This window comes from Microtus oregoni, unplaced genomic scaffold (genome assembly GCF_018167655.1).
Source record: "Microtus oregoni isolate MIOR12 unplaced genomic scaffold, Mior012 000162F_ref0000463, whole genome shotgun sequence".
NCBI classification, from domain to species: domain Eukaryota; kingdom Metazoa; phylum Chordata; class Mammalia; order Rodentia; family Cricetidae; genus Microtus; species Microtus oregoni.
In genome coordinates, this window is record NW_024544817.1 from 13,090 (window position 1) to 26,044 (window position 12,955).

Genomic DNA, 12,955 nt, shown 5'->3' on the forward strand with positions numbered 1-12,955 from the left:
AAAAATATATAGTGTGCTATTTCTGATTGAAAAGAATTAAATAACCCAAAGTGGGAAGACATTTCATTTTGGCAACCAGTAACAAATTTTGCATTCATAAATATCTTGAGCAGGTATGTATTAGAAAATTAGTTGTTGGGCTGGAGAAATGGCTCAGTGGTTAAGAGCACTGACTGCTCTTCTAGAAGACCTGGGTTCAATTCCCAGCACCCACATGGCAGCTTACAGCTGTCTGTAAGTCCAGGATCCAGCTTTATTTTTAAAAAAATTTTTAAAAAGTTGTTTTTAGCTAAACATATAGCTGAATTATTCAAAGTTTGGAAAATAGTGCTTAGGAATATTGCTTAAAGTTCTTTTACTAAACCAAAATGAAGTTTGGTAAATGTTATCTTTTTAGTATCGATGCCAAATACTTTATTTAGGTTTGCAGACCATAATGTCTCTGTCAGCTTCTTAGCCTGCCCACTGTATGCTGTCAACTCCGCTCTGCAGTAATCTAGATATACCGGCCATTGTGCTCTTTGAACTGCGGGTTGATTCTAAGGGTCAAAAGCACTTTGAAAATAGCTGTGCACTATTACTGGGTGGAACTGACATAGACTTTCAATCATGGGTCCCATTTTTCTTGTTTTCTAAACTGTAACCTACAAATTATTTAGCTTCTCTGAGTTCCTCCTTTCTTCTGGAAAAGGAGGAGTAAATGTCAATAAATGTGAAGCTGCTAGGAGGTAAGGGGCGTGACAATGTGCTGGAGATGTTATGTCTTAATGGGACATTAACATTTGATTTATTTCTTCTCCTTGCTTTGTTATGAAGTCTTTTGGAGATTGTGAAAATGGAAAAATGATCTGTAGAACTGACCTTGTAGCTTCTAAAGAGTTTTAAATTATCTTTACCCAGAAACTACAGGTGATTGATGGATAGGTAAAGTTCAGCTGTGTTTTGACTCATTCAAGCAACAACATGTGCCAAACCCTGTTCTACCTGGCTGTTAACACACCTCAGATGTGCCAGGCCTATTTAAGGTGCTAGGTATTAAAATAAACAAAGTGGAGCATATCTATGGTGCCAGCCACTCAGGAGGCTGAGATGGGAGGCTTGCTGGAAGTCAGGCCTTTGCGACCTGCCTGGGTAATATAGCAAGTGAGGTAGTTATGTTAGCCTGCTCAAGCTTTATAAAAGAAGGGCCTTAACGAGGTGGATTATAAACAACAGACATGTATTCCTACGGTCCTAGAGCTGGGATATGAGAGTAAGATGCCAGGTGTGATGTGTGGTGAACACTGTCTGTCTGCAGGGCGACTAGGCAGGCAGCTCCTGGCATCTTCTTTACAAGAGCGCTTAACCTGGAGGCCTTGTTGACTTCATCACCATGCTGATACCCTGATTCTCTTACTACCACACTGAGGGTTAGGTTTCACTATGAATTTGGGGGAGCTCATATTTAGACCATAGCATAATAATTCAAATTTCTTAAAATCTTTTGTACCGAAGTCATTAAATTTTAAGCTGGCATTTTCAGTTAGTTTTAGAGCTCTGGTTATAACCATTTTTTTTGACGTAATGCTGTCATTTTTTTTACAATTATAAATGTTATACCTGAAACATGAGACAAAATTGTCAAATTACCAATGACCAAAGTATTGTTAAAGATTATACCTTTTAAACCAGGCATGGTGGTACACGCCTTTAATCCCAGGACTTGGGAGGTAGAGGCAAGTGCATCTCTGTGAGTTTGAGACCACCTGGTCTACATAGCCAGTCAGAGTTACATGGTTTTTCTCTCTCTCTTTTTTTTTTTTTTGATAAATTATTGACGTTACCTTCTCTAATTGTTAGTCATAGTCATTGTGATTTGTTACAGTTACTGTGATTTATATATAATATCTTTAAAAATTATTATTTCTTGAGAGAAAAGAGTTGAAGCTCAGGAGAGTGTTACTGGCAAAGGTAGGTTTTGTGCATCTGGTCCATCTGTCTCTTGGCTGTTCTCCATGCTCAGAGACTGGCAGCTGCACACCTTATTTGGTTCTTAAAGTTGGGGGAAGGTGCTTACGATGCATGATTCTAATTCTTGTTTTCTCCTACTTTTTTTTAGGAGGTAACAGTTAATTTCACCTACCTTCACATAGCAGTGCTTCAGTAACAGACTTGGAAGGAAAGTGAGGTGTCACTAGAAAGAGTATTTTCTGGTAGTCTAATAGATATTATCATGTTAACTCCACAGCTGTGCTTAGATGTAAGCGGTGATTCAGGGTAGGGCAGTTAAGCTAAGTCAGAGTCACTTGACATTTTGTAAGTTGGTATATAAATATTAACAGGTAAACTACCAGGTATGTCCAGCCTTTTGACACTGACACTGGTTGTCATTTACAAAGTTCACACTGGAAAACTGCACAACTGACTTAAGAAATAAAAGTCAAATAAATATAATCTTCTAAGTAAGTTTGTGCTGCATGTGGCCCATGGGCCTGGGGTTGACCCACTGCAGGCTGACATAGGAAGCCTTCTTCAAAGGCAGATGTCTGTGTCATCTAAATATTTGGGCGATTAGAAGACATGACGACAAGATAAGAGTGCTGGCGGATAACACTGCCAAATTACTTTCTGTTGTTTCATGTATGGAGTGACAAAAATTATGGGAATAATGAAAGTGATTGGCAGTGACTTTGATAAATTTGCCAATGATTATAAAACTATATATATACACATATCTTAAAAGACAGCCCCAAGTTTTCTGAGTCCCTTTTGTACTATTGACTCCTGAAACAAATGTTGACATTTTGCTTGTCAGCTGCTTTCACCCTTTGATTTGCTGTAAATCATTCAGTTTTCTTCATTGTCTAATACTGACAGTAATCATAGCATCAAAAGTGGGAATGAAACAAAAATCCCCAAATTTTCTGTAAATTTTTCCATAACTTAGGTGTAATGCAACCACCCCCCCGTGTTATTTTTAGGAACTCTTTTTATGGTTTCCTAATTTCTTGGGTTATGTAAGGTAAATAAGTGAGCCTTCTACAGACTAAAATTTGAATATGCTGTCAACCAGCATTTTGAGAGACTTTCTAATAATACAAAACAGTATTTTCCACAATTATTTTTTGAAGTCTGAAGCTTTGTAAAGCCCTAATTTAGATTGTTTTAGTAATTACTAGCTTTCTTGCCTTTAGTTTGACTTGGTAAGTCTGAGCCCATTGTTTTTGAACACATTACACTGTTCAAATTGATTGTTGGAACTTCACCATTTTAGCTTTTCTAATTGAGAAAACATCAGTCTAGTATCACTGTTGGTTCTTAGTTGTCTTTTCTTCACTTATTTCAAAGTTGACTTTCTCCTAGGCCAACAGTTCACAACACAAAGGGCCCTTAGCTCAGTAGGCAGACAGAAGGCCTTGTGTGTTTTAGTATTGTACACCACAGGGGAGCGCAATGTACAGACAGTGTACCAGATCAACTTTAATGATTGAGTAGAATCGATGTTAGAAATAAAATTTAAAAAGTAATACACTCCAACTGGCTCTTATTTTTCAGTTCTCATAATAACTGTATGGTTTCTGTATCTTAATTATGTTTTTTTTTTAGTAATATGTGCTGTTACTTTCTCAGAAGCTATTCTATTTTATGTCAAAACAGCTCACAAAAAGTGAAAATTCCGTCAAGCTGGTTATGTAATGTTTCAAGTCAACAGCATACACTGATTAGTAGTACACATTGGCAGTTTTATAAAAGAGTTTTATCAGGAAACCCAGGGACCTGCCATGCCGTCCTCCTTGCACACTCCCATAGTCTGGTTTCCCGCTGTGTTGACGTTGTCTGACTGGCTGCTGAGTCAGTGGTCACTGCCCTCTCACATTCACTTTTTAAACCATGTGCTTTATTTTGCTGAGATCCCAGTTTGCCGAGGGAAATGGAAATTCAGTGCAGAGCCCATGTGTGGGCTGGCACTGTGGGTGCATGAGTTTCCATTTTTGTTTTAAGCTATCCATTCCTCCCTGTCTTGGCATCTGTTCTTCTGTTGTACCCTTTGGTTTAACATTGTTCTCCTCCCCAATTTTCCTCTTCTCCTCATTGTAAACTCATGGCAGGGTCTGCTTGGTGAGCTCATTCTCTTACAACAGCAAATTCAAGAGCACGAAGAGGAAGCACGCAGAACCGCTGGCCAGTATAGCACGAGCTATGCCCAACAGAAGCGCAAGGTGATGGATGGTTTACGGGGGCTACTGATGCATCTCACTAACTAAATCAGTCATTTCTGCCAAGATCGTGTCGCCTTAATCTGTTGATGGGCTCCAGTTATGGGAAATTATTTTTAACAAATTAAATTAAAAAGATACATCATACCTCCTAAAGTGGGTAGTGTAGACAAAACCCAAAATATAACTGCAGTATAGGAATTTAGGTTTGGAAGATTAGGTTATCTATGAGCATCCATAGATTTGTATTTAGGATGAAACTGGGAATTGTTGTTTATGGGATCCAGTTGAGTCACTCAGATACCTGGTATTGAAGCTCTCGTGAAGTTTTTAAAAACGGGCTTTTAGCCATTAGATCAAAGCCCCATAGGGTCAGTCTCTGTATTCTGTACAGACTTTTATCACAGTGAAACAAGTATAATGATTATACATTTGGATGCGGATCTTAAACTAATTATCTCAGTTCATTTAGATCAGAGAAGTTTTAAATCTATATACAAACCTTACCAAGGCAAAAAGAATCAGTCATATATAGTTAGCTTCTTGTTTGCTGTTAGATCTAAATCAAGGAATATATAGATACAGACTGGATGCAATGCTTCTACTGGCTAATCTTGGTGGTGGTTTATGCTTGAGAGTGTTCATCCTAATTTCATGTTCACTCACTGTCACTTCCTGGCTTTTCCCAATTCCATGGCTATGCAACCAACAACTCACTGTATGTTGTTCAGTTTTCAGTGGATGAATAAAGTAATTAGAAGAAACAAGTTATTTCATCTTTGTGGTTAAAGTACAGAGAGATGTGGGAGGAATGTGTGTTCTGGAATGTTAGAAATATGAACATAATGCCAAGTGCATTTTGGTCTTTTTCATAGTGGTAAGATGGAAATGAGGCCCATCTTTCTGCCATCCTAAACTCTAAGATGCAGATTAAGATTATACCAACATGCTGCTAATTTTGACCCTTCCAGGGATTGCAGTAGTAAGTACTGGCTGATTTTCTGTGATAGCAGACGTGCCTGCTTTACAGGTCTTCAGACTTTTGACTGCCGTTCCTGTTCTATTTACAGGTTATTTACTCAACCCTTTTGTTCCCCTGTTCGGGGTTTGTGAAATAGAGTGACAGAACTATGCTTCTGTCTGGGTTGTTTGTAAAGGAACACTTGGTGGGACACCAACCAAGGGCATTGCTTATAAAGGAACACTTAGTGGGACACCAGCCAGGGCTTTGTTTATAAAGGAACACTTAGTGGGACACCAGCCAGGGCTTGTCTCTGCCCGCTGTATAGTGAACTTGTGTGAAAGTTAATGGGGCATTAAAAAGAAGTTATGCTATCCCATAATGATGACATTCTTCCTGTCCTGAAAGCCCAGTTCCATGCTGTGTCTTCCTCTGCACCCCTATGGTTAGGACAGAGATTTCGTCAGCTCTTCACCATCATGGTCAAAAGATTAGCATTCCAGGCATCTGAGGTTTGCAGGAGGCCTAAAGTAAGCCACAGGCACTTTTAATTCCTTTAAATATTTATTTCTCTGTTCTTGAAGAGTCTAACTAGGTCTTCATTTTTCAGCATTTTGTTAGAAGTAAAGTTTTTGCCTGTATTTTCTGAGCAAAAGAGATGAACTGAGGCCAGAGGTATTGGTCATTTCCTCCTATGAATATGTCCAGATATAATTTTCCAGAGATCCTCAGATGCACACTTGTCTCAGAGCAGCCATGGTGATCTACTAGAACGAGTTCTAAAGCCAGTGTTCTCATGAGGAGCTAAGGTTCTCTTTCATCTGAGCTCATTTGTGCAGAAGAGCCCGCCCTCAGTTCTCCTTCAGTTTCACAGCCTTGGGATTGTGGAAAAGCTCTGGTTCAAGGTCATTGGTTTTGTTCTTGTCAGGGTGACTTTAAAATTAATTTCATAATAAAAACTAAATATATTACACAACAGAATGTGAGTCTCATGTAAGCAGCTGAGCTTTACCAGTGAAACCATTGGAAGATGGCATACCTAAGTTGTCTAAAGAGGTAGGGGGAAGTATAGGCTTCGCAAGCAAGAGAAGTTGAGTTTAAGCCCCAGAACCCGTGTAAACATGTCAGGTATGGTAGCATCCTCTTGTAATCCCAGTGCTGGGGAGGTAGAAATGGGCTCCCTGGGGCTCACTGGCTTAGCTAGCCAAGGCTAATGGGAAAACTCTAGAGCAGCGAGAGACACTGGCTCTAAGGAGGTGTGTAGTGTCCCTGAGGATGAGACTAAGCTAGTCTTCTGTCTCCACATGCCTGTTCATGCATGCTCGTGCACATTAATAAATGGCAGAGTGGAATAGCCCGTGCTAGTAGTCCCTTGAGGAAACATGTCAAAGTTATCTTCTCACCAGTCTTTAATGCTTGGTTTTATAAACCTAAAATTTTTTATCCTAAATCTTAGAAAACAAGTGATAACTTAGTTTTTACCCAACTGCTTATCTTAAAACATTAATTTTGATTCTTATTAAATGAAGCAGCTAGGAAGTATGCCATTTTGTAATATTCTAATTAATTGTTTTGATTTCTTATGTAGTCTTTTTAACCCAACTACTAAGTTAACCTTTTGTAGCCCTTGGCTTATATTAACATCTTAGCTTTTTGATTTAGTTATATTAGTCTCTTAATTATTATTCTACATTCTGAGCAACATTGAATTTTTTATAGTAATTCAGGATATATTGTAAGAAATCACTCAATTTACGTTTAAAACTAAAACCAAACAAAACACATCATGGTGGCAAAGGAATCTTTAATCCCAATGCTCGGAAGGCAGAAGCAGTCCGATCTCAGTGAGTTTAAGGTCAGCCTGGTCTACATAGTGAGACCATGTCTACATGAAAAAGTGAAGCAAAAACAGTTGGAAGTATTAGTTTTTGTGTATTGTATTGTAAATTCGCTACAGTTGGATGGCTATTTAGTGGAAGAAAGTCAATCCAAGGACCTTTGAAATGAGTGGGGAATTTAATCTACATCACAAATCTCTATGCTCATACATTACAGAATGATGGCATGCCCTGTGATCATAATAGGGATTGGTCTGCTTCTTCACTGGTCATTTAGGCTTTGTTCTTTGGGTCATGGGCTCTTTGACTTGCCTGCCTCATCATGCTTAAAGAGACTTAATAGTTCTTGTCCAGTCTACCTCAGCATACATAATCAAAATGGAAAAATACACATTACACCAACAAGTCTCCTCTTAGTTACCACTCAAGGCTAGAAACAAAATTTGTGTCACAAAATCTCATACAAAATAACTTAAGGAGGTTTCAAATACAGACATTTAAGAAGGAAAATAAGTGTACCTATCATTTTTAGCAAGTATTATTATCTATGAAAACGGGGAAATTCTGAAAAGTTATTTGGAATTAGGAGTTGAAAATCTAAAAACATTTTGTAGCATGGACAAGATTTATTAATGTCTACCTCAATTAAAAAAAAAAGACTGTCATTTAAAATCTGATGAAGACAACTCTGCCCTGTCAAGAAGTCAGTACACACTTACATGAATTTGTCATATGTGACATTGTTTTCATTGTGTTTTCTGTTTATAATTGTATTGTAACTACTTTAAATTATATTATACAATCAAATTTGGAGACTTTAAACAGTTTGTTTTAGAACTATTGATATCAATTTGAAGTAGTTTATACAATACTATAAATTTTGTTTTTTATGTTCAAATTAGTTTTAGTTGCCTAACTTGGTTTTACAGATACATTGTTCTGTTGAGAGTTAGCTCATGTTACATTGGAATCAAACTTAAGAACGAGCCTCTGGCTCTAGTCTCTGAAGAGTCCGGTTAGTCTCTGTGTCCGGTGCTTGTGCACGTCTCCACAGATGGTGAGGAAGTTGAAAGCTGTGCTTTAGAAGATCCACTGTGACCAGTGAGCTTTTGCAGTGGCTGTGAACCGCGACTTGTATCTGGAGTGCCCGTGCTTGTTTTTGGAGACAAGACAGTGCTTTAGATGTTAGGTTCCTGTGCCTTCATACAAAACAACCCTGATAGAGCAAACCCAGATCCACCTCTGCTGGACTGTGACAAGACAATGACTCCTTGATGTTTCTATTTCATAAGATTTTGAAGAACTGTTATTATTGATGAGTATAACTTTATTATCTTAAATATTCACTTGATTTAAATTTTATTTAAAATATGCATATAGTCAGTGCTGCTTTCAAACTCTAGCTTATTGTGTAGTCTATGTAACCCTAACCCTACTCAACTAAAATTAATCTATTTTAAATATTTAGGTGTCAGACAAAGAAAAGATTGACCAACTTCAAGAGGAACTTCTGCATACTCAGGTAACTATAGTCGTAAGAGTGCCCAGAGCTCCCCTCCATGTGAGCTGCTGGGGGGGAGCACTCAGACACTGAGCAGCATCCTCAGCCCCAGGGACTGCTTTGGGATATGGACAGCGGGTTCTCTTTCCAGCAAAGCAAAAGCTGGAATACTCAATGACAGACCTTTCCCACTAAAAGTAATTTTTGTATCTATGAAGGCTGATTGAGAAACAGGGTAAGAAGAAACCAAATGAATACCAGGTTAATTCATTATGTAGAGATTCCTATTTTGAGTGATTCTTGTCCTGATTTTAAAGATAAATTATTGTGAGAGGGGAATGGGTAAAAGTATTTGTCCTTATATAACCTAATGCTTATATTTTCACTTTGCTAGGCAAAATATAAAGAAATTTGAGTTGAGTTTCATGTATCTCTACTGAGTCCCCTAAAGCTTTTCTTTGTTTCCTTGAAACCTGAAATCAATATGATTTTTTTTACTAGAGATAACTCTGATAGTATAAGCCTATCTCTTAGAGTTAACAGTAGAAATGGTTGTTAAAAAATCAGTTCTGTACGATGTAGTGAGTATCCAAGTGCCGTCCCATATAAGATTTGTCAGCAGCAGTTACTCTGTATTCGTAACATCTAATAATTAAAACTTATTCTGTAAGCCAGAAGACATAATTACCATCTGGGGCCTTTTTAGGGAAAACATAAAAGAAGGGGCAGTCTAAATGAAATCAAGCAGCTATTATATTTCGGATACCTGGTTTTTTTTTACCTGTTCCTGGAGTTTCATGTGCAATTTTCACTAAGAGCACCTGTGCTTTGGCACCTGTCTTTCTCCAGACTTCTCTGCCATGAGTTACCATTCGTGTCTCCACTGCTCCCTTGTAGTGTACTCAATGTGCTATTCTTAATTTTAAAAAAAAAAAATCAGTGTTCTCTGAGAGGGATAACATAATAAAGCCATAACATTAATATTCGCTGGGAGTGTTTTAGAAATACAGATTCTTGGTTCATCCTAAACCCACTGAGTTAGACTCTCTGGCAGTGGAACTCAGTAATCCTTGGGGTATTTTGTAGTTCTTTTTCATTTATATGGTTTTTGTTTGGTAGCTGACCTGGAACAGAAGTCCTCCCACCTTAGACTCCTAAATGCCTACTCCTATAAAACCCAGCTACAGTCTTTGTTTTTAATGTGCTTAAGGTAATTATAATGATACGTCCTAAATTTGAGAATTCTTTGTTCTACGTAAGCATGCCCAACCTTCTGACTTTGTAACAAACACAGTTGTCTACAAGGTTCACACTGAAGAACCGCACAAACAAGTTACAAAACAAAATCACACTCCAAAGAATTTGTAATGTTTGAAGTAGATTTGCAGTTTTGTGTGCATCTCTATTCGCTGCTGTCCCCGGGTTGGACACACTTGTCAGCCCATTTATGCTTCCAGAGGATGCCTGTAGGTTGACACTTGTATCTAAGAAAGGAAACATAGATTCCCCAATTGATTTCATAGTTACAAAGAAATGTGCCGGCACTGTACCCTGCAGTGGGGCTGTTCCAGCTCTGAGGCAGTTAGTGTTGATGCGCTGTGTGAGGAGCATGGAGTATACTGGGCTGTGCAGTTTTCCCAGCAGCGGTTCTCAGGTAAAACAGATACACTGGCTGCATGTGCCAGTTTTCATTTTCATTTTAAAGGGGTAGCAGACAGGAATTAGTTTTAATAATATATGTTACTTAATGCACTGTGCCCCAAATTAGTATCATTTCAACATGTGGTTCATGTAGCAGATAGCTTGATAACTATGGGTGGCTAGTGACTTTAAAAAGCAAAGAAATAGTAGAATTTTACTATATCCTTATAAGCTATAAATGGATGCTTTATTAAATGTTTATCATATAACCAGTTAGTTCTACTTGTGTCATCCTATATAGTTTAACTACAGATGTTTTTTCTAATTAAGCCTAACATATACATTCTGTAAGGATAGAACCTTGATTTCCTGTTATTGGCCATTTTCTTGGGAGTTTAAAACCTAAAAAAGCCTAAGAAATGTTTTCCATAATGTGATAAAAGTTGTGTATCTAAGCATTCTGCTGATTATGGGGAAGTGTTAGTCTGAATTTTCTGTGCAAACTAAGATGACCAATTTGAACAGCTCACCTTGAAAAGAAAAGTGCATTGCCAGTTAGCTGCTTTGAAATAATAACCCTAAGTAAGTTGATTTTCTTAAGTATTTGATTTTATGTCGGTATTTTAAATACAAACTTCTCCAGACATGAACATTTGACCGAACCTGGTGTTTAAGCCTCTCCCTCAGACAGACCTGTTTAAATGCTCTTTCCTCCAGGACGTTAGTTAGGACAAGCTAGCAGGTCTGTAAAACCTCAACTCCAGTGGGTTTTCTGAGAGGATCATCACATAGTACATGCATAGGTGTTACACACTCATGTTGTATGTCATACTGTAATCTTTCTTAAAGAAATGTCCAAATGAGAATAATTTGAATTTCGGCCAAAAGCCTTTTATTGGAGACTTTATTTTGGGATTTTAGGAAATATTGTTTCTTGGGGTATAGTTCAGACTTTATTAAGTTTTTAAATTTTAGTATTTTTAAATTCTTTCTTTAACATAAGCAAATAAATTTTTAAGTTAAATGCTAAATTATAATGGAAAATTATCGATTTCACTGCTTGCTTTAAATAATCATAATTTTATTTTCTTCACATTGTCATGGAACATTTTTAAGTGTAATAATTTAAGTGTAACCAGTTAAGTTATATAACTTCAGAATTTTAGAAGATTTTAATTAGGCTTAATATTTATTTGTTATCCCATCTTTTTCTAACACAGTCTTGTGTATTGTCTTGTTGCAGTTAAAGTACCAGAGGATCTTGGAGCGTTTAGAAAAGGAGAACAAGGAGCTGAGAAAATTGGTACTGCAGAAGGATGACAAAGGCATCCATCATAGGAAACTGAAGGTACTTTATCTTAATTTGGTAGTTCTCAGAACTTTGGCATTTGACATCATGTATTAAATAATAAATTTTTAGTTTATCTTATTTTAAAAATATTGTTTGGGTGATTTGCCTATATGCCTTTGTACCACTTGCATGCCCGGTGCCTATGGAGGCCAGAAGAGGGCAGATTCCTTGAAATTGCAGGTACAGGTGGTTGTATAAGCTGACTTGTGGGTGCTGGAAATTGAACCTGAGTTCTCTGGAAGAGCAACCAGTGTTCTTAACCAATGGGACATCTCCCTATCTTCTAAGTGATAAAAATTTTAAATAATGAAGTATTTTATTGCCTTTTCATCCTAGCCAGTGTAAATATTTCATAAATTATAGTTTCTAAATTCATCATATAGCATGCCCATAAAATTTTCATATTTTAAGAAGACTTTCTTATGAATCAATCTATTTTCATAAAATACCTAGTTTATCTTCAGGCTTAATTTTCCATATCTATAAAATTGGGATTCTTTTAAAGGCTTTTTAAAATTATTGTGCGTGTTTACAAATACACGTTTGTGCCAGTACCAGAGAGGGGAGGGGGGGTGAGTTCAGGGCAGGGAGCAAATCTGTGAGGTGGTTCTTTCCCCTTCCCTGGACTCCAGGAACTGAGTTCAGATCACCAGGTTTGCATGGTATTTGCCTTTACTTGCTGAGCATCGTGGCTGCCCCCAAATTAGGATTATTAGTTTTGAATTCTTAAGTAGTACTCGCCACTGTTGCCTCACTAGTATTTCCACTTCAGCTTATCTTCAGTTTGGAAATTTAACATTTTTTTCCCAAGGTAATTTTCTACTACAAAAACTAGAATAAATTTTTAAAAATAAGTGCATTTTGATATTATTGTCACCAGCATATTGTTAATTACCACTATCAATGAACAAAGTCATACTATTCACCACAGACTCAGCCAGATGTATTAAGTTGGCATGATTCTTTTAACTTAAAGGTTTAATGCTATAATTAGTGTCTGAGAAAAAGTGAACATGAGTTGCTGCTACGTAGAGAATCATGGCGAATGTTCTAGAACCAAGATCCAAAGATGTCATTCTAGTTTAATAAAATGATTTAGTAGCTTTGGCTCTAAATCATCACCCAGTGCATGAAAGCCTGTCTTTTTTTTTTTTTTTTTTTGGATGTTTCCAATATTAAGATAGTGTTCCTCTGTGTAGCTTTGGAGCCAGTCTTGTAGACTAGGCTGGCCTTGAACTCACAGAGATCCACCTACCTCTGCCTCCCAAGTGCTGGGTTTAAAGGCCCACCACCACCCAGCAAGCCTGACTGTCTTCACAAGTGCTGCTTGATCACTGAAAAGTCCTGCTCAAGTGTTAGGAAATACAGAGAGCTCCCTTACAAATGGCGTTTTTCCTCATAAGATACAATGGTAATGAAAAGTGTGCATTTTTAGGCAGATGTGAGAGCAGCTGTCTACATTTAGGT

At 37.5% G+C, this 12,955-nt stretch overlaps 1 protein-coding gene across 5 annotated transcripts in view; it reads left to right on the top strand.

The window, feature by feature from the left end:
* The window catches only part of Opa1 (OPA1 mitochondrial dynamin like GTPase), an 82,746-nt gene that overhangs the window by 12,731 nt on the left and 57,060 nt on the right, over positions 1-12,955 (top strand). For 3 of the 5 annotated variants that reach the window (XM_041647173.1, XM_041647174.1, XM_041647177.1), the window contains 3 exons: positions 4,089-4,199; positions 8,464-8,517; positions 11,381-11,485. In XM_041647173.1, the coding sequence (XP_041503107.1) occupies positions 4,089-4,199; positions 8,464-8,517; positions 11,381-11,485 (270 nt within the window). The remainder of the gene's footprint in view (positions 1-4,088; positions 4,200-8,463; positions 8,518-11,380; positions 11,486-12,955) is intronic. The other 2 variants (XM_041647175.1, XM_041647176.1) reach the window with 1 other exon arrangement.